This window comes from Ylistrum balloti, unplaced genomic scaffold, assembly GCF_031769215.1.
Source record: "Ylistrum balloti isolate Yb309-2 unplaced genomic scaffold, AGI_CSIRO_Ybal_v1 Utg369990, whole genome shotgun sequence".
Lineage (NCBI taxonomy): Eukaryota > Metazoa > Mollusca > Bivalvia > Pectinida > Pectinidae > Ylistrum > Ylistrum balloti.
The window spans coordinates 897,957-925,460 of NW_026782073.1; the positions used below are offsets into that span (position 1 = coordinate 897,957).

Here is a 27,504-nt window from a genome sequence, read left to right on the forward strand (position 1 = left end):
AAAGAAGGGTATTGGCAAGAGATCAGATAGGGTATTGTTGTTTCGGTTTCTTTGAAAGTCACTTTTGTTATTTTAGTTACTATGGGAATAGTTTTGAACATTTTGTAAAATATCAGCACTGTTGGTTTCTACTGTGTTTAGTTTTTCTTGTGTCACTGGTTTAGTAGATATTTTCTGTCTTTGTAGATCAATAATAGACTTCATTGGTTTTAAGTTTGACATTTTTTTTCCTTATTTGTAAAAACAGGTGTTCTTTGGGAAAAAAAAAAAGAAAACAAAAGCTCCATAAGTTCCTTTTTAAAATCTTTTAAGTTTTTAGAGGTTTTGTTAGTTAAGTATTGTCATATATACATATATATATATATATATACACACATGTATAGAAATGCATGAACTGGTATAATGAATCACAAATTATGATGTAATGTTTATCACCGGCCACGCCCCCTAATGACCATGCATGTTTTCAAAAATGTTATTCATCTATGCTCTTGTAAAGGAGTAACATTGTATCTGTACACAGTTTTGTGAATGATTGAAATAATGTACTTCTAAGCTCTTTCTTTGTGACTAGGTGTATTCTAAATTATCTGAATGTCTCTTTTTATGAAAATGAAAGGCTTACAAAATGAGAAGCTGAAGCTAGCAAGTTTGAAAGGGATGTGATATTGTCTTGTCATTATCACTGTGTGTTTACCAAAGACATGACATTACTTGGACATATCACTTCAGCATTATAATTTGTTCATAACTTTTATTGACTTACTAGTCTACTAAGTTAAGAATGTTAAAAAAAAACCAACTCTTTATAAAATAACCTCATTGTGAGGACTGTAAAAAATCTATATATTACATGTGTGATAGTTCATAAATTAATTGATTCTACCAGTGAAGATAGCAATCAGTATATAGAATTTAGAAGGCTACATAGCCTCGCTGTTTTATTGGGCTCTGTAACAGTTTGGTACTGTACTGACTGTATCTGTGTTTGTCACTAGCATTCCCTGAGATGACAGTGCCGGCTAGCCCAGGTTGGTGCTTTTCTCTTCTATGTCCCATTTCTTTAGTTGATATCGTTTTTTGGATTCTTGTCTCTATAAAGAGGTATGTGTTCCCAATTCCAAAAGTCTTTTTGTTTCTTTGTATTCATTGTAACTTTCTTCTTTCTTGTTTCCAACAGGATGCAGATTTTATTTTCTAATTTTCATGAATCCATGTTAAAGTATCATTTCCCAGATGTTATATTTCTAAACTACAAATTTTGATTTTGGTCTATTTTGACTAATATGTTTTCAAGAGTCATGGTTCTCTTTTTTATGAAGCGTTTTCTTATTCTGGGGTCAGAGACTGCATGTAAGGGGACTTATGTATATGTATACGATGGGGATAAACATAAGTGAGCATACTACAAGAAACTCTCTGTTTTCATTCAATATTTTCCGTCCCATTCCAGCTTGTCCATATATATGACTGGAGTGAAATTGTTAAATAAGATATTCCATGATCTGTGAATGTTATATATGTACCTTAAGTTTGTTACATAGAGTCTATATTGATGGAGTTATCTTTCTTTGTCAAAATCCTTTGTTTGCTGACCTTGACCTTCCAATGTTGTGTATCTTTTCAAGCTCTCCAGCACAGGAGTCTCACTCCAAATTTTATGGAACAAGGTAGGATACCTAGAATAAAAAAATTACGATGAGTACTTCTGTGTGGCAAAAAAATTCTTATATCAAAATTAATACAACTTCATACTCTCTAAATATTGACAAATTAAATAGTTACAGTATGTACATAATTCGAAAGTAGTAACATGGTTTTCCTTACTTTTCATTGCTGACTTATTGAGACACATTACAGTTTGGGAATTACTATAACAACAACCCTGTTGTCCCATGGATAATATCAGTTTATATTCACTTATAAGTATAGTATTTGTTTTGTTTACAGTCTTTAGAACTTTCATTGTTATGTTGGAATTCCAATGAAACAACTCTTTAAGATTTGTGGCAATTTAAGTATATCATAGGTATGATTCAAACTATCACTTAAAACCAGGAAACAGTAGAATAGATATAAAATGTGACAAAGTCTTATATGTATACAGATATATGTTGATATTAATGTTGTAATATTTCTTGTTTGCGTGGCAGCTGTGGGTAGGAGCAGCCCCGCCCCCTCTTCCACCTCTGACCAGGGATCAGGTGATCAAACATCCCACCCTAATTGTCAAGTTTATTTAATAGAGATTTTGTTTCAGAATAGAGATGTTCTGTTATATATGTACCATTATACTCCTTATACTTTGGTTTAAGGTTTTGTTTACTGACCCCAGTTTATGTGATATGTTCATTTGATGTTTTCAATCATTTGGGTTTACTGTTTAGATAATTAGTCATTACATATATCTATCCTGTAGAGTAACATCATTCATCGTATCACTCCAAGAATGATGTCAATGGCTATGTTATCTTTGGAAAAAATATATCCATTCATTAGTGTTGTGTTGTACCCCTACTCAAGTCATAGGGTAAACAGACAGGTAAACTTGTTGTTGTGTTGTGCCCCTACTCAAGTCATAGGGTAAACTGGCTGTTGTGTGGAACCTGATAGTCATAGGGTAAACTTGTTGTTGTGTGGAACCCCCTAGTCATAGGGTAAACTTGTTGTGTGGAACCCCATGGTCATAGGGTAAACTTGTTGTTGTGTTGTGCCCCTACTCAAGTCATAGGGTAAACTGGTTGTTGTGTGGAACCCCGTAGTCATAGGGTAAACTTGTTGTTGTGTGGAACCCCCATAGTCATAGGGTAAACTTGTTGTTGTGTGGAACCCCCATAGTCATAGGGTAAACTTGTTGTGTGGAACCCCATAGTCATAGGGTAAACTTGTTGTTGTGTTGTGCCCCTACTCAAGTCATAGGGTAAACTTGTTGTTGTGTGGAACCCCGTAGTCATAGGGTAAACTTGCTGTTGTGTGGAACCCCCTAGTCATAGGGTAAACTTGCTGTTGTGGGGAACCCCCTAGTCATAGGGTAAACTGGCAGGTAAACTTGCTGTTGTGTGGATCCCCCTAGTCATAGGGTAAACTTGCTGTTGTGTGGATCCCCCTAGTCATAGGGTAAACTTGCTGTTGTGTGGATCCCCCTAGTCATAGGGTAAACTTGCTGTTGTGGGGAACCCCCTAGTTATAGGGTAAACAGACAGGTAAACTTGTTGTTGTGTAGAACCCCCGAGTCATAGGGTAAACTTGCTGTTGTATGGAACCCCCTAGTCATAGGGTAAACTTGTTGTTGTGTGGAACCCCGTAGTCATAAGGTAAACTGGCAGGTAATCTTGCTGTTGTGTGGATCCCCCTAGTCATAGGGTAAACTTGCTGTTGTGTAGAACCCCCGAGTCATAGGGTAAACTTGCTGTTGTGTGGATCCCCCTAGTCATAGGGTAAACTTGCTGTTGTGTGGATCCCCCTAGTCATAGGGTAAACTTGCTGTTGTGGGGAACCCCCTAGTTATAGGGTAAACAGACAGGTAAACTTGTTGTTGTGTAGAACCCCCGAGTCATAGGGTAAACTTGCTGTTGTATGGAACCCCCTAGTCATAGGGTAAACTTGTTGTTGTGTGGAACCCCGTAGTCATAAGGTAAACTGGCAGGTAATCTTGCTGTTGTGGGGAACCCTTAGTCATAGAACATAGTGGCAGGTAAAATTGTTGTTGTTATGTACCCCCTAGTCATAGCATAAACAAACAGGTAGACTTGCTGTTGTGGGGAACCCCTAGTTATAGCATAAACTGGCAGGTAAACTTACTGCTGTGTGGAACCCCTAGTCATAGGGTTAACTTGAGTAGACTTAACTGTTGTGTTATACCCCTAGTCTAAGGTCATAATGAAGTAGACTTTACTGTTGTGTTATACCCCTGGTCATAAGTCATAATATAGTAGACTTAACTGTTGTGTTATACCCCTAGTCTTAGGTCATAATGACGTAGACCTAACTGTTGTGTTATACCCCTAGTCTTAGGTCATAATGAAGTAGACTTAACTGTTGTGTTATACCCCTAGTCATAAGTCATTATGTATGGCGGTAAATAAAATTTTTAGCAAAACTTAAAACACTGATAAGTGCAGTTTAAATCTCAGTATATATGACCTTAATAACAAAAATGGTTTTAATATATTATTTGAAACTATCAGCTGAAAGAATGTGTTTATGTTCACTATCTCATCACACTTTGCTTTATATGAGATGCACACTGACACTGCATGTCTGTCTTCTATTGAATCTCCTTCGACACTATAACATTATAATATATATCTCATTTATTTCTGGAAGGGAGGTATTTATTGATGGTGATTGAAAGGGTATAAAAAAGAAAAGTTACATTATTTCTAAATACTTCACCTAGTTTTCATGCATGAAGTACCACGCAAGAGTGAAGCAACATACATATGATGTGTTTTTGTGAGGACAACCATGATTGTTGTTGTGAAAATATACCTTACATACAATGTATAGTAAATATAGCATGCTGTCATGAGTACAATACCTGTATGTGTTTGTCAATGTTTTAGTACAGAATTTAATTGTGACACCTGAGTATCTAAATGTTTAAGTGCAATATTTACTTGTAATGTCACAGTGCTACAGTACTTTACCTGCACTGTGTCTCGATGTTGATATACAACCCTTTACATGTACATATGAGTGTTTATGTACTGTAATTTACCTGTTGGTTTAAGTGTGTACATTTTAAGTACAACACTTAACCTGTACATGTGTGTCAATGATTCAAGTGTGTCAAAATTGAAGCACAAAACATACTGGTAAAATATCTTTACATGTAATTGCCATGTGCTTGAAAATTTAGTCTTGGTATTAGGTATTGATTAATAGACACTTCTATAACTAAACCTTACAATGTAGAAATTTTATTCATTTTTAATCCAGTTTACCAATGGTTTCCTGCATAAAGAATAATGTTTACATAGTTTTAAAGGTATATTAGTACTGGTTAACATTTGTTGTACTGATGAGCTGGCCCGGTTAAAGGAGTTATCTACCTTCTACTGGTGAGACCACATACTCTATGTTTAGTGTTGTGTTGACAGGGTTTGATGCATTTGGTGAAGTTCTACAACCCAAATCACAAAATCAGACAGAGGAAAAGAAACAGGAGAAGTTGATACAGCCTGATCTAAATACAAGTCTTGTCCAATTAGCTGGCAATCTTCACATCAATGGACCAGCACAACAGGTGAAAAAGTAAGTATATTGTCTACAGACAAACACAACAGGTCAAAATATAGGTACACTCATCAACATACAAACAACAGGTCAAAATATAGGCACATCAACAGACAGCCACAACAGGTCAAAATATAGGTACACTCATCAACATACAAACACAACAGGTCAAAATATAGATACATTCATCAACAGACAAACACAACAGGTCCAAATATAGATACATCAACAGACAAACACAACAGGCCTAAATATAGATACATCAACAGACCTACACAACAGGTCGAAATAAAGATACATCAACAGACAAACACAACAGGTCAAAATATAGATACATCAACAGACAGCCACAACAGGTCAAAATATAGATACACCAACAGACAAACACAACAGGTCAAAATATAGATACATCAACAGACAGCCACAACAGGTCAAAATATAGATACATCAACAGACAAACACAACAGGTCTAAATATAGATACATCAACAGACAGCCACAACAGGTCAAAATATAGGTACACTCATCAACAGACCTACACAACAGGTCGAAATATAGGTACATCAACAGACAGTCACAACAGGTCAAAATATAGGTACACCCATCAACAGACCTACACAACAGGTCAAAATATAGATACATCAACAGACAAACACAACAGGTCAAAATAAAGGTACATCAACAGACAGCCGCAACAGGTCTAAATATAGATACATCAACAGACAAACTCAACAGGTCTAAATATAGATACATCAACAGACAAACCCAACAGGTCAAAATATAGGTACACATATCAACACAACATATCAAGTTGCAAGTCATCCATCGGTCACATGATTAAAAGGATGGTAAAGTGATAATACACTATATCATAATAACTCATAATTACTGTTTGATGCAGACAACAACATGAGTGGCAGCCAAAGGGTGAACAGAAGAAGACAGGAGGGGCCAACTGGCAGAACCAGCCATCTATGGCCTCCTCAACCACCACTTGGAACCAGGGCTTTGCACCTACTAATCCAATGGTAAGTCAGGGAAAAACCAGAATTCTTACAGAGTCTAGTTGTCTCCACATTTTAAATGCTTGATTGCAGTAATGTGTCAAGAAGGTATTGAAAGAATTTTCTTAAATTTTTGTTTTTGGTTAAGAAAAAGGAAAAAAAAGTGATTTTTGTATATTTCAGACTCAGCCAGCTATGGGCTATAACATGGGTGCACCACAAACACAGCCAATGATGGTAAGGTCACCAGGGTTGTATATCACAATGTCTATTTTGTTGATGCCTTCATTGATATGCATTGGCATGAAACATTTTGTTTAAAAATGTTATAAATGGTTATATCATACACTTTTAATACATGTATACATATTCAGTGGTAGTCTTATATCAGGCCTTCTCATGCTAAAAGTATTGCACTAAAACATGATAATGCAAATTGTCACTTTTGCATGTGGTTAATGTAGAGCAATTATTATTGATGCATGAATTCATCATTGCTCTAATTTGCTGAAATATGATAATGGGCTTATTCACAAGATTTGATTGCCCTAAGTTAGGTATGCGTACAATTTACGGTTCAAACACAAAGAAATAGGCTGTGGTTGAACTTGAGTGTTAACAATTTAATTAGCACTTCATCATTTCAATTTGATGATCTGGATATCTGGAGTTTTATTATTACTTCCTATAGCAACCTGTTGGTATGATGGGACAGCCTCGCCCAATAGGAATGCCAATGGGTCAACCAATGGGAATGCAACCAGCTATGGGTATGCAGCCAAATATGGGTATGCAGTCAAATATGTATGGTGGAGGAATGCAGCCAATGGGAATGATGCAACAACCACGACCCCCTACTGGGCAACAACAAAACGACCCGTTTGGTGCATTATGAGATTAGTTAATGTGAGAAGTGGTAAGTTCTAGGTCTACTGATATCATGGAGATATAAATTTGCAAAAGCTTCATAGTTTCCGTTGTCATTTTTCTCATTTATGGTAGTGTCTAAATTGATTCATTTTAAGGTGGATGAAAATACAATAAATATTTAACATTATATTGGTGTATGAAGAATTTTGAAAACAAAATTTTTAACAAAAAGTTTTGTTTTAGATAGATTTCTTGAGAACATGGGAATGTTTTCAGTGTACTTTCAGTGTTTTGTCTATTGTACAGATGTTTGTTTCTAGTTTAAGATTTCATCAAAATTTTGCAAGAGATTGAACATCAGTATTACTGCTACAACAAATAGGAACACTTAGTTTTGTACTTACCTGATTAATCTTCAGATAGACAAACTCTTCCCTACAACATGGACAAAACACTCTAATGCTTTAGGTGATCAAATAGGACCGATATCCATTGTGTATGTGTGTAATGTGACAGTAACCTGGAATTTTTTTCTCCACAGGTACACTTCTTACAAGTTAGGGAGGAACAGGCTGTAACATTGACAGTGAAATTGTGACGGGAATGTGTACATAATAAAATTGAATGGGATCAAACTGTCGTCAGTGTTTCACAAACCTTCAATGTACATAGTAGTTATGTATGCATATTATTACCAAGGAAGCATACACAATGATATTTATCTGACATTCGGATGACTCACCTGTGTAACCATAGTAGCTGCAACAGCACCTTGTATGTCATAATTCCATGTCAACACGGGCCTCCCAACAGATCATGGCATAACTCTTGTATGTCCAGCAGTGGACTTGCTGGGTCTCTCTGTCATTGTTTTTTTATAGGAATAATCAAATTATGTAATTATTGTAATGTGTATATGTGTAATATATAGACAGGCTAGGTTTTACAGTGTATGTCTGTGATTGTTGGACCTGGACTTTACAAGTCACCCAACATACAGCTATTTCTGACAGTTGAGCGGTGTCGTCAGTATTGCATGATGTTGTAAAGAACCGCTTCCTAAGTCTGCAGATGAAAAAGTGACAGTCACATAACCAGAGCTAGTCCTGGTGTGAGGCTACTTTATACTTGTTCAGTGTGCAATTCTTTGTAGTTATATACTTCCTGTCCCACTTGTGGTGACAATGTACAGCAATGACTTCATACAGGTTCCTCGCCTTCATATATATCACCTTGATCAATCAAAACACTGTTTATGAACAATGAAAGTGATTCTTTAGTTCAGCTTTTATTGTGTCACTAGAGATGGATCAGTTTTATCGCTTTAAACTTTGTTCATTTTGATCATTTGCATTATGAAGAAAATTTTTCTGCATCCTTATGAGAAGTTGTTTGAAAAAAAATATGCAGATTTTGCTGATCAAATCTGCTGTAAGCTTATTCTAAATGCAGTTCCCTTTTCACAATACTTTTCAGTTTTCAATCTGGAAGTGCACTTGCCTTAAAAACAAAATACAGTTGATAAGGTAAACTTAAAACTGTCTCACCATGTACAATAGGGATGGTTTATAGGTGCAACCTGGTGGTATGTCTAAAGGGCTGTGTTCTCACCATATACAATAGGGATGGTCATTAGTTACCTCCCAGGTTTGTCTGCAGTACATTGTCCCCACAAGGCTGTGTTCTCACCATGTACAGTAGGGTTTTTCTGCCATATATTGTCCTGATAAGGCCATGCTCTTGTCATGTACAATAGGGTAGGTTTGTAGGTAAAACCTGGTGGCTTTTCTACAATTCATTGTCCCCTCAAGGATTTTTGTCAACATGTACAATAGGAAAAGTCGGTAGTCACACCCTGGGTTTTTCTGCTGTACATTGTCCCCACAAGGCTGTGTTCTCCCCATGCACAGTAGGGATGGTCAGTAATTACCTCCCAAGTTTGTCTTCTGTACATTGTCCCCACAAGGCTGTGTACACACCATGCACAGTAGGGATAGTTGGTAGGTACACCCTGGTGGTGTGTCTGCAGTACATGTCCACACATGGCAGTGTTCTCACTATGTACAGCAGGGATAATAGTGAATGAAAGTGGCACTACTACTATGTGATACATATAATATATATATATAGATATACATGCAAAGTGTATGCGAGAATTGTAATCATATATTATATATGGGTTGTGTTTATTTTGTACATAAATCATACAAATTATGAAGATATTTAACCATTTCCCATCTTTGTGTGTATGTGGTGTTCTTACCATTCGGAAAAAAATATCTTGTTCTATTTCCTTTTTTCCTCCCCAGTTTTTATTCTTGTCACCTCGCTAAGACATGAAAGGTTGATTATCTCTACATAACTGCATTATAAGTTAGCAATCTCCCTTGTGGGTCTATTATTTTTTTCTTTCCTTTTTTTTTTAAGTACTTCCTCTTTAATTATTTTCTGATATTTGTTTGGTTTTTTTTTTAATCATAATACAGACATTAACTTCTCTGATACTACAGTCTCATTATATTAAGTGATTTATTAATCATAAAACTTGTGTCAAAATACATTCCTTACCCAACATATTTCACCCTGTTTTTTTTGTTTTTTTTGTTTTTTTTTCGTATGAAAGCACAAAAGATGTAAGAAAAGAGTATCACTTATAACCGTTTTGTGATTGGATGCAAATTTTGGTAAATTATATACAATGTAGTTTTGTCATTTATACAATATACTTGTTTGTGCCCATTGTTTCTGTCTAAAATACATTGTTTGTACGATCACATTGTATGGTCTTTAGACATTAATCATTAAACTTATATCAGACAATACTACTGATGTAAACAAACATGGGTGTTTGTAATGTTGATTGTCCTCACCGTTACTGCAGTAAATTATTATGTTGATAATTGACATGTAAGACTGATGTTATAGGTACCTACAAACTGATTAGATTATGTTGGATTAGGTTCTAGTTGTTCAACATTAAAAATCATGTTAAATTATTTTGTTTCAATTAACTCACCCTTGTATGGCAGTAGGTGACATGTATACACACAGATATGACCACAGGTGACATGTTCACCCCAGAGTATGGCCACAAGTGACATATACACATCGGAGTGTGCCTATCAGTGACATTTACACACCTGAGTATGCCAACAGGTGTGATGTGTTTTAGTTGTGGATCTTCTTCTAGTTTTTACAAGATCAATACAAAATGCTGTATTTCTGATGTTGATAATTACCTGCTGTGCAAGAGGATGCAGTTGAAACTTTCTTAATAAATTTTGATTCAGAAACATTCAGTCCAGTGGACTGTTATCTAGCTATTCTTCACAATCATCCTAGATGTGTTCATGCAGAGATTAACTGGATGTTTGACCTGGTGTCATGAATAGTCTGCTTTGTAACTAAATAATTTAATTGCAGAAGGCACCTTAGCATTCACAGTACTGTTACTGGTCTCGCTTCTGTTTATAAAACCATCAGTTTACTAGATTGATTTTCTGGATGATTGTGAAATGCTAAGCTATTATTATCAAGAATATCTCAAAGTTTACATGATGAGTGTCTCTATATCCACAGAATGTTGGGTCCCGTGTTGAGATTTGTGTAATTCTATTGCCTGTAGATTTTAGCTCCGTTTCAGTTCCATCAGAACACCATGCCAACATTCCATTCTCAAAACAAGCTGTTTTCATTGTATATGTAAACTGTTATGTCGGCATCCATGATCTCACTGTAATCTTCACCAGATGTGTTGAAACATTAAGTAATGAAGCATGCACATGCAATCTTTTCTATGGGGTCTCGGACATAATTAAACCTTTGTATACATTGGACATAGCAAAGTGAAAATGATCATATTCTCTCAATATGATGCCTACATTTATCTCTCCATGGTAGCAAAAACAATGAAAAATATATCCAAGTGGAGTGTTAAAAAATGGAACATGATTCAATTCATGTCTCGTCTATCAATCCCAGACATCAGTTCATCATCAGTCCTCCAAGATTCCTATTCATACAGGTGAATATTCCATCACAAACGTAAGAGCTCCACATTTTCTCCACTAATGGTGATTTGGAGTTGGCTTTCCAGAAATTAAAAGTGCATCAGCCGATAGATTACATCCATCTGATTTGTGCATGATATATAAAGTGTTGTTGGGTAGGCAGATTCAGGATTAAAAAGTCTAGCACACACTGTAGGGAGGAATTGGATTTATGGACTGGAGTTGTTTGTGGAAGAGATACAAGTCTTAGTTAAATTACTGGGAGAGGGATTAAGGGTCTACATACTTGTGACTGAGATAATAATCTAGCTTGTGTTGTGGGGATTGGGATTTGGGGTCTAGTTATTTGTGACAGGGATAAAAGTCTAGCATGTGTTGTAGGTAGAACTGAGGAATGATTGTTATATGTTTTGGAGATAACTGTATAGTTATAGAGAGATAGAACACATATGTTTAGTCAATGTGCAGTGCTATAGGCCTTTGAGTGGTTTCTTACTTATTGTTGTTCCATTCTCGTCTGTACAACATCTCTGTACACCTGTATCTTTCCTTACACTCCACGCATCATCTAGATACTCTCACGATATCTCCTCAGTAGCCACTCCACTCAGTTATCTCCCCTGTATATCATTAACATACATCTGTAATATCTCCTCTTTATCCTCTCAATGCAGTTATCTCCCTTATGTATCATCAGCATACACATAATTTTCCCTCTGTAAATGAAACCTTGGTTAAAGGTTGGATTTTACTGGTATGTAATACTGAATAAAGTAACCAGAAATTATTAGGAATTAGATCCCTCTTAAATCTTGTTAAAATGTTTGAATTCAAATGTACTGAAGTTTAATTTATTATGGTTGATAAGTGATGGAGCACATTTTTGATGTACATGGATGTCCCAATCCTCAAATTGAACTCAACAAGGAAACAATTGAGCATGTTTATAAAACTGACACAGCTGGTCCTTATTGGAGAGTTCAATAATGAAACTATTTATGTCAATATCTGCTTTAAATGGCCCAGATTACCAACTACCCCTTGTTCATTGGGTCATCAGTGAATTGATACATTACCCTGTAATTATTGGGTTATCCAACTACACTACCCTGTAAGGTGGGCCATCAGTGCTTTCTACACAACCCTGTAGGGTGGGTCGTCAGTGCTTTCTACACTACCCTGTAGGGTGGGGCTTCAGTGCTTTCTACATAACCCTATAGGGTGGGTTGTCGGTGCTTGCTACACTACCCTGTTGGGTGGCTTGTCAGTGCTTTCTACACAACCCTGTAGGGTGGGTCGTCAGTGCTTTCTACACTACCCTGTAGGGTGGGGCTTCAGTGCTTTCTACACAACCCTATAGGGTGGGTTGTAATTGCTCGATACACTACCCTGTAGGGTTAATAGTGCTTGCTACTCTACTTTGTAGGGTCATCAGTGCTTGTACATTACTTTGTAGTGGTCATCAGTGATTGCTGCAAGACTAGGGTCTTTAATGCTTGCTATACTATCCTGTAGGATATGTCTTCAGTGCTTACTTTCTTCCCTGTATGGTGGGTTGTCAATGCTTACTACACTACCCTTTAGGGTTAAAAGTGCTTGCTACTCTACCCTGTAGGGTTAAAAGTGCTTGCTACACTAACCTGTAGAGTCATCAGTGCACTGTCAATGTGGTCTGTAATGAGCTATTGAGACGGTGTTTAGTTTCATTATACAAGTGTACATTGTCTGCCTTGGTGTTAAATCTTTCTACATAGTGCTGTAGGAAAAGGAAGAAATATCAATGTGAAAAATAATAAATATTACAAATATATATATCAACTGGTTTGTCTTTATTTCATGTCATATCTGTATTATATAACCTAGAAAATACAGTTTATCGTATTCCTCCGTTACGATAACAGTGTATTCCTTTCTCGCATTCTCGTACAAACCTGGCTAATGTACGATATTTTCTGTCTCCATAACAGTATATTCCTTTCTTGCTTTGCATACAAGCCTGTCTGATGTATGATATTTAACCCTTACAAACACAAATCTTGGCGCCCATCACTTGGTCCTGAATTTTAGGTCACCTAACCCATCTTAAAACATTTTATTTACACAACTGTTATCTATTGTGATTATCACTATTCCTCTTTATTAGATGATACAGGGACTGAAAGTTTAGAGGTCGGTCAACAGGAAATTCATACTATGGTGATCTAAAGATGGCCATCTAAAGAGAGATATAATTTTAATTATTAAATGTTTGGAGATGGAAAAAGAATAAAAGAGCCTAGCGGCCTTGACCATCACCTGATGTAAGCAATATTGAATATAAAGGTTAAAGGATGAGGAGTAGATTCCAAGTACCAAGAACAAGAAATTATGACATTGATGATAGGAAGGCTTAATTAATATTGCAAGCTCTTAGGGATCTGAGCCAGTGTCATTATATACCACCATCAACACTGTTATCCTTTAGTTATACTTCCTCCCAAGTTATTTCCCATGGAAAGGAAAACTAAACAATATAAAGCTCAAAATTGAAATGTTGATATAAAAAGCTATTGTTTACTTTATCCCCTCCCTACAGGATAAGACCCTGGGGTCATGAAAGTGATAATTTTGTTCAAGCACCTCAAGACCCTTCAAATAATGACTGGCATTTGATAATACTATATCTGGGTGTTGAGAAGATTTTTGAAACTTGAGTCAATTTCACCCTTTTTGGTCCTGCCCATCAGCCCCTGGGGGTAAGCCAAAATCAATATGTGTAACATAACCTGTCATCCTTCTCTCATAATTCTAACCAAGTTCAAATTCTTTCCAATGAAAATTAAATAAATTATTCTGAAAAATGTACTTTTCCAATATAAACTATAGTAAACTCTTTACCCAAGGAAATTTTCTACTAAAGTTTAAAAAAAAAACTGATTCAGAGGTATTTGAGAAGTTGAAATTGTTAAAAGTTTATGGGAGCACAACACAGGACAAAAGACAATCATGATAGATTGCCATGAGAATTTGTCTTGGGTGACCTAAAAAGGTTGATATGAATTGCCACCTTCTCAAAGATTCTATTTTCCATGTATCTTCCTCAAGTAATGGATAACAATTACATGCAGAATCATAACCAGAAAGCCTTTCTCCTACACTTCATACATTCCCAGTTTTGCTTTGGAAAGATGAATCAGTTTTTCTCTGCTCTTTTATCTAATGTTTCTAAATGTACAAGGTATAGAGTCTGGCAATCACTTAACATCAGGTTACAGTGTTACAGTTATACATAGAACCTTACATATTGTGAGATGTGGAGAAAGTCATAAGGACAATGATCTTTTAAGCCTGGACAGGTGTATCTAAGGCTAGGTGTATCTAAGCCTGGACAGGTGTATCCAAGCCTGGACAGGTGTATCCAAGTCTGGACAGGTGTATCCAAGTCTGGACAGGTGTATCTAAGCCTGGACAGCCTGTCAGGACAATGACAATCCACCATTGTCACAACAACAATTAAATCACATTAATGATGCAAAGCAGTGGAACAATAAAAACACATACAAATACCTAATAAAGTCAGCATTCACCCCATTCTTGAGGAAATAGATAATCTCAAGCCAAGGGGAAAGAAACTTCATTCAGTATGAAATTACACTGAGGTTTATTTTTTGGCATATCAGACTACAATGTGTCATCATCAACTGTCTCCTTTATCCTTCTTGCTTTTGTCAAGTGGCATTTGTTTGTCAGTTCTTTTTGTATTGAGTTCTTTTTCAGGTTCTTTCCAATCAAATCCTTCTAAATGATCCTCATCACCAGGGATACCGCTGGCAGCCTTTCTGACCAATCTTTCCCGTCTTCTTTCCGCCTGACTCCTAGATTCATCTTTTAAAAATTCTATTGCCTCTGCATCAGATCTGACACCAGAAACCCAATCATCAACACCTTTTTGTCCCCTTCTTTTAAGATCTTCTGCTAGACTTGGATGTTTCTGCTGTAAAGAATCTGGGAATTTCATTTCCAAAGCTTTAAAATGTCTCAATAACTGCTGCACCTGTAGTAGATCCAGTTTATATTCCTTTGCTATATTTTTCACTGCATTTGAATCTAAATCAGGCGTTTCTTGAACTTTTGTAAGGATCCTCATGGCATTTTTCAAAGTAAGTTTCCCTTCTGGTACTTTCTCTGGGTCTAGAAATCCTCTGTATCCTGAAATTGTTGGTTCGTTTAAGCGGTTCCTTTCAGGCAGACGTCGCGATTTGATCTGTAAAAATATAGCGATCAATTTAGTACAAAAGACAGGTCAAACCAAACAAAAACAAAACAAAAAAAGAAACGCATTTCCATTAAAGATCTACCAAACATTTCTGTTTTGCAGAACTCTTTTTGGTCGATCACACATTTTCAATATTTTCTTATTGAACATTTGATATACAAGAATTCCGTGGAAGTGGATATATCTCCTGCACAGCAAGGTTTCTGGAGAAGAGCTTTGTGGAACAATAGCCAAAGATAATCATTATATTTATTCCATTTATATAATTTGTCCATTTGTTTGTGATGAATGAACTGATATATTAGATGTATAGTGCCGTAGGGAACTGAATCCCAAGGATAGATCACAATTACGCACAGAATTAGAATTTTAAAAACAATACTGATTTGCTCCAAATACCGCATGAACAGGGACAACCCACCTGAAAAGCAATCTCAAACAAACTCCTTTGGTTAAGTAGCATTGTATGAAGTTAAAGTCTTATTGTCCAAGGAAAACTCAAATAATCGCACAAAGCCAAAACTTATCTTCTTTCAGCTACAATGACCTTGACTTTTGACCACTAGACTTGATGAGCAATCCCAAGCAAGTATCTTTGGTAAGGTTATTTTATGAAAACATTTTTTTTTATTTATAGTAACAGTGACCTTAACCTTTGACCTTCAAACCTAAAAAGCAATCCTAAGCAAGCCTCTTTAGAAAGGAAGCACTGCCATGAAGTTTGAGTGTAATTGTTCAAAGAAAACTCAAGTAATCACAAGAAAACCATTCTCCTATATATGGTTATACTGTCCCTGACCTTGTATATATGATGACCTTGACCTTTGGCCTTCAGACCTTAAAAGCTATCCCAAAAAAGCACTTTAGTAAGGAAGCACTGTATGAAGTTTGCGGTTGATTGGCAAATGTGAACTAAGTCATTGCAGAAAAAACCTTTGAACAGATGACGGCGACAACATAGTAATAAAAATTTGTTGCCTCTGGCAAGCGACGCAATAACCAGATCAACAAACATTTACTCCATACTAGCACTACAAATCTAGATCTAATCCACACCAGCAAAAAAAATTTAAGTTAACTCCAAATCAACATTAGAATTCTAGGTCTACTTCAAACCAATAATATGTAGATCCTTCAACAAAAGGTTTTTACCTCAGGTAGGCTTCCTGTAGACTCGAGTCGAACCTGTTTAAGTCTTTCATGAAGATCTAAATTTTTCTTCTTTTGCTCCTCGAATAGTTCTGGATTGTCTGCAAAATGCACACAACAATATCATTTTTCAGTTTTTATGCATGAGAATTGATAATTAAGGCAGTAGAATTCACTTGAATAAACATAACAGAATCATTTCTTGCATTTGTCTGTTTACATATTACTACTCCAAATCAAACCTTACCCCATCTACCATTCTCAACATACATTAATAATACATGTATAGGCTCTTTCACCCCTACAATTCCAAAACACCTCTAATTTTTAAAATACAAATCCAATCATCCAAGAAGATCCCAGTGGATCTTTTAACCCATTGATCTGTATTTGTTTGATAAATGTTGGATCTTTTCCTTTTTTCTCTTCTTTCCTCTGTTTTTGCTCTTAATTATGTCAAATTTGAAAATTCATCTACAGAAATAGCAACAATAATATTTAACTGTCAAATCCATGATGGTTGCCAGTCTGTCATTATGTTTTTTGCTCAGTTTCAAAATCAAATGGGCACAACAAGAGAGTAAGAGTAATTTATGTATGAGGAAGTTACATCCAGTATTTTTGGAAAAATAGCAACAACAACCTTTCATTGTCAAATCCACATCATTAACACATGTGCCATATTCTTTCTTCTGATTGGTCCCAAAATCCAATTAGCACAACTAGGTACATGGGGAAATTTACTCATAAAACTTGAGAAAGATGTAGCCTGTACTTGTCATGAAATAGCTGTAACGATCTTAATAGTCAAAATGCAAGCTGGCCATCAATTAGTCATTGTAGTTTTTTTATCACCCCTAAGATTAAACAGCCACAAATATGAACTAAGGGGAACTTGTGAAAGATCCATTCAGCACTTCTTAAGAAATAGCACTAACTATCTTTCATTGTCAAAATCCAAGATGACTACCCTCTGACATCTTAGGACTCTTATCTGATAAAGCCCTAAATAAGGAGGGCAGTAGAAGGATCCAAGGGGAACCTACATACATAGTTTGAGATACTCTTTAAGAAATATCAATAACAAGGATTGTTTACACATGGATACTACATGATGAACAATGGATAGAAGACGATTTGTACAGTCCACCATCTGATAACTGTGGGGCCACTGGGCTAACAATGAAAAGATCAGTTGAGTAAATTTCACATCAAGTTATCCATCAGTAAGATTGATTAACTTCTGACATTTTTGTATCAAATGAACATTCATGATTTAATTCATCTAACCCAACTTAAATATCAACCTCAATATTCTATGTATATTAGGCCTTATATAATTACAGTTCCTGGCAATATGAAATAAGCGATGCCAAATAGTGAACACAATGCAGGGTTTTCCGGATTTCCAAAATCCTGCATTTTGACACGTTAAATTGACAAAGGACCCATAAAACTAATACAGTTTTATTCTTATGTCCTGTGGGATTCGAGCCCCTGGACAAGTACATTCATAAAATTTCAGGGTCCAAGGGAAACCATGAAAATGTGATCAAAAATGCGGTGTACAAAATTTAGCTATCTTGGAGTAATTGGTATTTATTTCATATCCAGAGACATCCTTGGTTAAACAGTGCAAATTTTATGTTAAACATTAATATTTATTGACCTGGCCCCACTTGTATAAAACATCTCAACTTGAGATTTCCTTAAGTCGAGATTTTCCTCAGCTGATATCTCCTCAAAAACGGCTTGTATAAAATTTTCTCAAGGAACAGGAGGAAGTCATCGGCTAGGATGCCCTGAAATTCCTTGAAGAATTTTCATACAATATATTTTCAAGGAGATATTAGCTGAGGAAAATCTCGACTTAAGGAAATCTCAAGTTGAGATGTTTTATACAAGTGGGGCCTGATGTCATAATGCAGGAAGGCTCACTTGGTATACTTCTAGGGGCCAGCAATGACAGCTTTTTGTGTCGACTGAATTACATTTATTGGTTCAACTTTTCTCAGCTAGCTGTTGAAACTGAATTCGGGTAAACAGGAAATCAAATATGCTTTGTTTAAAATTTGTCCTTAAAAAGTCTTTTGCAATTGTAACATGCATTTCCAACTATTAATGTAAATATTAATGAAGTTGATTTGATGAACCCAAGACTTCACAGGAATGCCTGAAAGGACATTCTGAAGGTCAGGATATCTTTAACTAGTCAACAGCCTGGAATATCAAAGTCCTCCTTGAAAAGCTGGGTTGCTGAAACCATCATGATTCATCAAAGAATGGACTTCCAACCTCTTGATTAGTTAAAAAACATCTTGACCAACAATATATATATTAAGTTAAGCACTTTCCAGTTCAACTAGTTTAAAACTTGTGAACTTTGTCCCTTTGCATGGAAAAAAATACACTTTTCACACAGAAAGTGCCAAAGAGTTCTGATATGGCATCAAACTTTCACATAATGAGGCACTCCATTTGTTTATCATGGATATAATCAGGGACATATTATGATTAAATCTGATATGATAAACTATGATTATTTGACTTTAATTCTATTTTAGTAATGAACTTTCAATTTGACATGGCCCAATATCCATTGCAACATTGTACACTTTTACACAAATAGTGAAAAATTCTGTTGTCTGTGGAGATGGGCTGGCAGGGCATATGGACAAGATGGGACACAGAGAAGAGACGACTAACTTGAAAGGACATCTAGCAATATCCATCATTTCAGTTGAAGTTCGTTCTGCGTCTATGACATCTTACAGTCACCAGATAATCTCCACAGGAGGGGATTGGTAACAGACCTGGCATGTGTGCTGAGTGATAAAAGAGGGACCATGTGCTGACAAGCTGCCAGATGGCACTAACTCAGGGTTGTTACATGTGGAGACATAATGAAGCATTCCTTGAGCTTGCAAATATTTTGGAAAAGTAGAGGAAGGCCACAAAGAAAGTAGTCAAACAGAACACTTTTACCTTCTACTTTGAGAAGGAAAGACAGAGTATTCTAGTGCCGGGAACCAACAGTAAAGGAGCACTATTGAAAATAACGGACAAGTGGACAATGGAAGTGGATCTGATTGGTAGTTCGTCTTTCCCTGACATTGTCCAGACAGCTCTTAGACCAGACATTGTACTGTGGTCCAAGGAGAAGAAGAAGTTGATACTGGTAGAGCTGACAGTACCGTGGGAAGAGAGGTTTGGACAAGCTAATGAAAGGAAACATGCCAAGTACAAAGACCTATTGACAGAGAGTCAGGAGCAAGGATGGCAGACATGGAATTTCCCTATGGAAGTTTGGTACAAGGGTTTCCCTGCACAATCAGTGTGGAGAATGTTTAGCGCACTAAGAGTTATGGGGAAGGAGAGGAAAGGAGCAATACAGAGGCTTGCCCAAGCAGCTGAACCTGCCTCCAGTTGGGTGTGGATGAAGAAAAGGAGAGTACCTGGAAGCCATCCGTTGGAACACAGTTACAGATCCCCACTGTGGACCCACCATCCAGAGAGTGCTCCGAGTTAGGAGTAGAAACATTCAGTGAAGGACGGACTCGACTAACAACTCCAATGGATCGGCAGTGCCAACTATCATCAATGGCATCTGTACTATATAAGTTTAAAAAGCCACAAACTTTATCACCTCCATTACTTATTGTGTGGCTAAAAACATATACCACTAAAAATAGAACATGGCTAAATTCATGCTCACATTTGACAATGATGTTTATAAATACAATGGCATGAATACACTGTTTTGATAAAAGATATGGAAATCAAAGGATCTAGATCCGAGAATAATAATGTGTTAAAAACAAAGGTGGTTCACTACCTGACTATGGTGATGTCCTAAATTTTTTGCTTTAACTTATTTAGAGACTCTGCTGATACCACGCCTGGTGGAGGAAAGTTTCAGAGTAGTATGGTGTGTAGACAGCAATTGAATTTGTAGTAAAGTGTTTTGGTTAGAAAGAGCTGGTCCACCATGAATGAGAGGATCTGATAAAAACTACCTCAGGTTTCATGTATGATAGCGAGTCTGTAGCAACAAGCTGATTATGTATTTTCGATATAATATGGTAATTTTGACTGTGTTCCTACATTTTGAACCTTAGTGACTGGAGACCAAGATGTTCTAACATGTCAGTCACATCTTAAATGTTAAGATGTCTGTTATGAAACAAGCAGATCTTCCCTGTATCTCACTGTTTGTGTTAACATATACTTACAGACTGAAAATTTCTGTCTCTACAATGATATTTTAATGTCAACATTCACGTTTATTATGGTGTTATTGATATTTACATCTTTATTGACTGTGCTCATTTCAGAGTCTCTAACATTACCACTTTAGTGACAGAAATGTTCGGTCTATGTTATTAGGCCTTGTTGAAAAAAATTGCGTCATTTTTGTTGTTTTACATGCTTAAAGGAACTTTGTGTATTTCTATTTCTTATTATCCCGCATTTGAGTAACTAAATTATTATTCAAAACATTAACTGTCTGTCATTCAAATAAATGACCATTGGGGCAAGAGAACCTCAAGGTCAACAACGATATCCATTCATGTATCTTTATTTAAACGAATATGACAGTAGATAGGACAGTGGGTCATTTTGATCAAAACTGAGTTTGATTATGTCATCAACCATGTAATTAGTTACCATGATTACAGCTAACTAACCATTCACTCGATGTATCAACACTCGACACATGACCTACGCTACGGACGGAATCTTACCGGCTGCAAACTCCTCCAAAAGTTTCGACGTAGTTTCGTGTCTTGGTGCCACATCTGGTTTTTCTCGGTCAAGCACCTTGTTAACTCGATTCTCAATGTTAAATCTCTTCACAAACCGAGATGTACGCTTCGCAGTGTTCCCTATGGCATTCCCCATATCGAAATTGTTATGGAATCAAAAACTTACAAAACTCGTGGTCTCAACCACTTCCGGGTCAAAGTTAAAGTAAGGGAAGCAATCAGAATTTCCTGTCAGATTTACATACATGAATAGCCTGTCTTACACAATTTAAAAAAAATAATATTGATTAAGGCAAAATAGCAATAAGTACCTGAAACAATGTTAAAAGATACGAAATAATGTACATGTTTCCAAACTTACGTTTATATATATATATTATTTCATTATTGTAAGAAACAAATATTTGTTTTTCTAACTGATTGAAATGTCATTTTACCTGGGACGACCCATCAGTGCCCAGAAGACTTATTTCCGATGGGTTCCCTGATGTCTGAAATAAGATTCAGAGCGAAAAAAGTTTGAATAGTGAATTTTGTATTTATTCAATTTATCTTACCTCCATAATCGTGTTTTGATTATTGAACTCGGTTGTATTAGAAACAGGAATGTTGTGTAGTACATAAATTGGGTTTCTAATTCTTCTTTTGATATTTGCATGAAGTGTTTTTTACTTGTCTTTTGAACCTAAGTTTATAACTTTCACGTTTAATGTTATAAGGTAGCTTATTCCAGTCTTTGGCAGCACTATGACCCTAGCCCCTTAACACTTAAAACTTGCCCTTGTAGTGTACTTTTTGTCACTTAAGATTCTCTAAGATAAAGGACATTTATCATGAACATTGTTGACAAAATGGTTCATTTTCAACTGTTTAACAATGCCCTAAATTTTACATTGAGCATGTTAAGATGGCCCAGTTCGACATATTTCTTGACCTTGGACTAAGCATGGATATGAATCAAAAAACCTTATTTTGTGTTATTTAAAGTTTGAGCTTAAGTTGGATTGAATGAGAGTTTTTCTCGCTTTTAGAGACAGGCAGCCACTGTTCCTATACATAAATTTCAGCGTCTGACTTACGTTTTGAATAATACCTTTAACAGTTAGTTCACCTGATAGGCACCCATCTAAAAGTACACCTTGATATTTTACTTCTGACTTAGTTTCAAGTTCATTGATCATCACACTTCACTATAAAGGATCTGTCAGGAATAATTCTTAATTTCCTTCTGGAGCCGAAAAGGATGATATCTGTTTTGCCCACGAGAAGGGAAAGTTTATTATCTATAAGCTAGTCATGGCAACATTCTGAAGTTTCTGATAGCATCTGAGATATTACCACAGCATCACCGTGTAAAAACAGTATTGTACTATCATCTGCATATAACAATAGCCTGCATCCAGAGCTGATACTAATATGCATGACGTTGACATATTTAAGAAACAATTGAAGTCCCAATATACTACATTAACCCTTTGCTGTTTGAGACCTTATGTGATCAACCATATGAATAAGCCATGAAGCTGTAGTTTCTGGTCTCTGGTTGAAGTTCGTAATAAACTATTTGATTTTAAAAAAGTCTCTAGTTGTCTCAGATTCCCCCACCCCAATATAATGACGTAGATAAAATACTGCACGAGAGATTCACCGGATAAAAGGTGGATTATGGTAATCGTAATATTTCTTAGTTAGTCTTTCGAGGATCGTTGATCGTCAATTTGAATCATTAGAAACTTTTCGTTTTGAATTGATTATCAAACGCTATAAATAGCGAAGAAAAACTATTAATGTTATGTTGTCAATTGAGAGAGTTCGATAAGCAAACACCTTGAATCTTATCATTGAAGTGTCTAGATCTACTCTGATAGTGATATCCCTGTTGTGGTTTAATGTAGGGTCATAATATTTACTTGTCCCAATAGTTAAAACTGTTTCTTCGTGTTTTTTAAAGAAAAAATGAAACGAGATGTCAAGTAAATATCATTTGTTCAAGGGGAACTATTGAAAATTACATAAAATGATTTTACAATATATATTTCAAGTGAAGCCAATCCTATGCTCATCGAATTTCCAGACTTTTTTCTTTACTGGAAATCGATGTGTTTTCATGGGAAAGATTTTCCCCGCATATCAGCTTCTTATGGTGTGCTGTTGCAATATGATTGCTCAGACAGTCATTCTCAGTTAGGTGTTCCATTTTTTAAAGATATCCGATATACGAAAAAATACAAAAAATTCAGCCAACTTTACGTTTCATAACGATATATGGAAATAATACTTAAGGTAACCTTGTTATTTTGTAATTAATATTCGGTAATGCAGTATGATGTTTCTGCAATACGTCATATTGTGTCTCCACAATTTCGAGGTATGACGTGGATGTATCGTTGGATTGACACGGTATCTCGTAGCAGTAATGAGCATTTGATATTTGTTTTATGTAAGACAAATAAAAGTGTTTGATAAAATCTATTATTCCTTGGTTAACGATGTATACTTGTTTTTCTATGTTTGGCAAGAGAAAGCCTGTAACATGTTCATCTCAAACATAGGCTACAAAAAGAGCATGCAAGTATTCAATGGAAATCGTTACAGGTTGGATTTATTTCTGGGTAATATGCATATTGTTTTGTAAATTAACTTACTGGTTCGTTCCAAATGAATAAGAAAGTGAATGCAACATTGTCGTTGTCATGTTATTTATGATGGTAAATGAAAGTGTATTTTTTTATTAAACTGATTTAACCATAAATACCATTCACGCCATATCTATTATTATCTATTATTATCAATAATGTTGAATTTCATTGACTAACATGCGATGGAGTATAATTTACTGATATTTGTAAATTATTTTTGCCATAACTGTCTTCATAGTAGCCATTAGATTACAACACTTGACTGAGAATATCTTAAAATCGTACATCAGAAATCAATAGAGTTACTTCCCTTAGACCAATGAGTCCCGACCGGTGTGTTGGCTTGACGTGTTTTTGAAATATGGTCTCAGATATATCCCTTCATTCGCAAGTTTACTGAGTTTTTTTCTAAGTGTCCCTTTTGTTTCACTTAATAAGATTTTAAAATAGTGAAATAGATAATAGAATCTTATTGAAAGCAGCAGCGACTTCAATCATTGAGGTCATTATGGCGAACGTCATCAATCTGCATCTTTCGAAACTGTTGTAACTTGGCGACGTAAAATCCTTGGCTTCGACTTATTAAAGTCCGAACCTTTCATCCATTTCCACGGATATCCGACAGACTGTTCACAAATTGTCTCCGTGTAGTATACAAGGTTACGGAGGGTTTTAAAGTACCTTTCTTGCTACTTTTAAAAATGGTTCTTGTTCATATATTTTTAGTTGACTTGTATAGAAGAACTTATCAAAACAGAGCACAAAGACCTTGCGAGTCCTTCAATTTCACTTTCAGATACATTGATGACGTTTCGTCCCTAAATAACAAGAAATGTATTTACCACGTCCATCGTATATACCCACTAGAACTGAGAATCAAGCGGACACAACAAATTCTCCTACATCAGCCGGTTATCATGATCTGACCCTACAATGAAACCAGCAAGGACAGCTTTCCACCAAGCTGTATGATAAAAGTGATGATTCCAATTTCCCTATTGTAAATTTTCCATTTCTGGATTGCAATAACTCTGCATTCCAAAGATTAGATATCCAAAAGATGCAGGTTGATAATGTTCGCAAAAGTGACCCCATTCAGATAAATTATTTGTTTTGTTGCTATGAGGCTGCACGTGTTTGATGTTTATCAGTTTTGTTGTCAGTAATGACCAGGTAGCTGTATGGTTTGTCAGTAATGATCAGGTAGCTGTATGGTTTGTTGTTAGTAATGATCAGGTAGCTGTATGGTTTGTTGTTAGTAATGATCAGGTAGCTGTATGGTTTGTTGTCAGTAATGATCAGGTAGCTGTATGGTTTGTTGTCTGTAATGATCAGGTAGCTGTATGGTTTGTTGTCAGTAATGATCAGGTAGCTGTATGGTTTGTTGTCTGTAATGATCAGGTAGCTGTATGGTTTGTTGTCAGTAATGATCAGGTAGCTGTATGGTTTGTTGTCAGTAATGATCAGGTAGCTGTATGGTTTGTTGTCTGTAATGATCAGGTAATGATCTAGTAGCTGTATGGTTTGTTGTCAGTAATGATCAGGTAGCTGTATGGTTTGTTGTCGTCTGTAATGATCAGGTAGCTGTATGGTTTGTTGTCTGTAATGATCAGGTAGCTGTATAGTTTGTTGTCAGTAATGATCAGGTAGCTGTATGGTTTGTTGTCAGTAATGATCAGGTAGCTGTATGGTTTGTTGTCAGTAATGATCAGGTAGCTGTATGGTTTGTTGTCAGTAATGATCAGGTAGCTGTATGGTTTGTTGTCTGTAATGATCAGGTAGCTGTATGGTTTGTTGTCTGTAATGATCAGGTAGCTGTACGGTTTGTTGTCGTCTGTAATGATCAGGTAGCTGTATGGTTTGTTATCAGTAATGATCAGGTAGCTGTATGGTTTGTTGTCGTCTGTAATGATCAGGTAGCTGTATGGTTTGTTGTCTGTAATGATCAGGTAGCTGTATGGTTTGTTGTCTGTAATGATCAGGTAGCTGTATGGTTTGTTGTCTGTAATGATCAGGTAGCTGTATGGTTTGTTGTCATCCGTAATGATCAGGTAGCTGTATGGTTTGTTGTCTGTAATGATCAGGTAGCTGCATGGTTTGTTGTCTGTAATGATCAGGTAGCTGTATGGTTTGTTGTCTGTAATGATCAGGTGTTTGTTTGTTGTCAGGTAGCTGTATGGTTTGTTGTCTGTAATGATCAGGTATCTGTATGGTTTGTTGTCAGTAATGATCAGGAAGCTGTATGGTTTGTCAGTAATGATCAGGTAGCTGTATGGTTTGTTGTCAGTAATGATCAGGTAGGTGTATGGTTTGTTGTCAGTAATCACCAGGTAGCTGTATGGTTTGTTGTCAGTAATGATGAGGTAGCTGTATGGTTTGTTGTCAGTAATGATCAGGTAGCTGTATGGTTTGTTGTCTGTAATGATCAGGTAGCTGTAGCTGTATGGTTTGTTGTCAGTAATGATCAGGTAGCTGTATGGTTTGTTGTCTGTAATGATCAGGTAGCTGTATGGTTTGTTGTCAGTAATGATCAGGTAGCTGTATGATTTGTTGTCAGTAATGATCAGGTAGCTGTATGGTTTGTTGTCTGTAATGATCAGGTAGCTGTATGGTTTGTTGTCTGTAATGATCAGGTAGCTGTATGGTTTGTTGTCAGTAATGATCAGGTAGCTGTATGGTTTGTTGTCGTCTGTAATGATCAGGTAGCTGTATGGTTTGTTGTCAGTAATGATCAGGTGTCAGTAATGATCAGGTATCTGTATGGTTTGTTGTCAGTAATGATCAGGTAGCTGTATGGTTTGTTGTCAGTAATGACCAGGTAGCTGTATGGTTTGTCTGTAATGATCAGGTAGCTGTATGGTTTGTTGTCTGTAATGATCAGGTAGCTGTATGGTTTGTTGTCAGTAATGATCAGGTAGCTGTATGGTTTGTTGTCGTCTGTAATGATCAGGTAGCTGTATGGTTTGTTGTCAGTAATGATCAGGTAGCTGTATGGTTTGTTGTCGTCCGTAATGATCAGGTAGCTGTATGGTTTGTTGTCAGTAATGATCAGGTAGCTGTATGGTTTGTTGTCGTCCGTAATGATCAGGTAGCTGTATGGTTTGTTGTCGTCAGTAATGATCAGGTAGCTGTATGGTTTGTTGTCAGTAATGATCAGGTAGCTGTATGGTTTGTTGTCGTCCGTAATGATCAGGTAGCTGTATGGTTTGTTGACGTCCGTAATGATCAGGTAGCTGTATGGTTTGTTGTCTGTAATGATCAGGTAGCTGTATGGTTTGTTGTCAGTAATGATCAGGTAGCTGTATGGTTTGTTGTCAGTAATGATCAGGTAGCTGTATGGTTTGTTGTCAGTAATGATCAGGTAGCTGTATGGTTTGTTGTCTGTAATGATCAGGTAGCTGTATGGTTTGTTGTCGTCCGTAATGATCAGGTAGCTGTATGGTTTGTTGTCAGTAATGATCAGGTAGCTGTATGATTTGTTGTCAGTAATGATCAGGTAGCTGTATGGTTTGTTGACGTCTGTAATGATCAGGTAGCTGTATGGTTTGTTGTCGTCTGTAATGATCAGGTAGCT

At 36.2% G+C, this 27,504-nt stretch overlaps 2 protein-coding genes across 6 annotated transcripts in view; one reads left to right on the plus strand and one right to left on the minus strand.

The window, feature by feature from the left end:
• Positions 1 to 12,933, plus strand: part of LOC132547942 (phosphatidylinositol-binding clathrin assembly protein LAP-like) — a 73,452-nt gene extending 60,519 nt beyond the window's left edge. For all 5 annotated transcript variants that reach the window (XM_060211752.1, XM_060211751.1, XM_060211755.1 and 2 more), the window contains 5 exons: positions 5,103 to 5,256; positions 6,139 to 6,265; positions 6,425 to 6,478; positions 6,933 to 7,157; positions 7,653 to 12,933. In XM_060211752.1, coding sequence (XP_060067735.1) covers positions 5,103 to 5,256; positions 6,139 to 6,265; positions 6,425 to 6,478; positions 6,933 to 7,136 — 539 coding nt within the window. In that variant the 3' untranslated portion in view covers positions 7,137 to 7,157; positions 7,653 to 12,933. The remainder of the gene's footprint in view (positions 1 to 5,102; positions 5,257 to 6,138; positions 6,266 to 6,424; positions 6,479 to 6,932; positions 7,158 to 7,652) is intronic.
• LOC132547944 (NADH dehydrogenase [ubiquinone] 1 alpha subcomplex assembly factor 4-like) lies at positions 12,932 to 21,461 on the minus strand. The gene is made up of 3 exons (XM_060211756.1): positions 21,271 to 21,461; positions 16,529 to 16,626; positions 12,932 to 15,364 (listed from the first exon to the last, which is right to left on the minus strand). Exons 1-3 carry the CDS (start codon positions 21,425 to 21,427, stop codon positions 14,798 to 14,800), a joined length of 822 nt encoding a protein of 273 aa, XP_060067739.1. The 5' UTR covers positions 21,428 to 21,461; the 3' UTR covers positions 12,932 to 14,797.
• Positions 21,462 to 27,504: the final 6,043 nt, after the last annotated feature.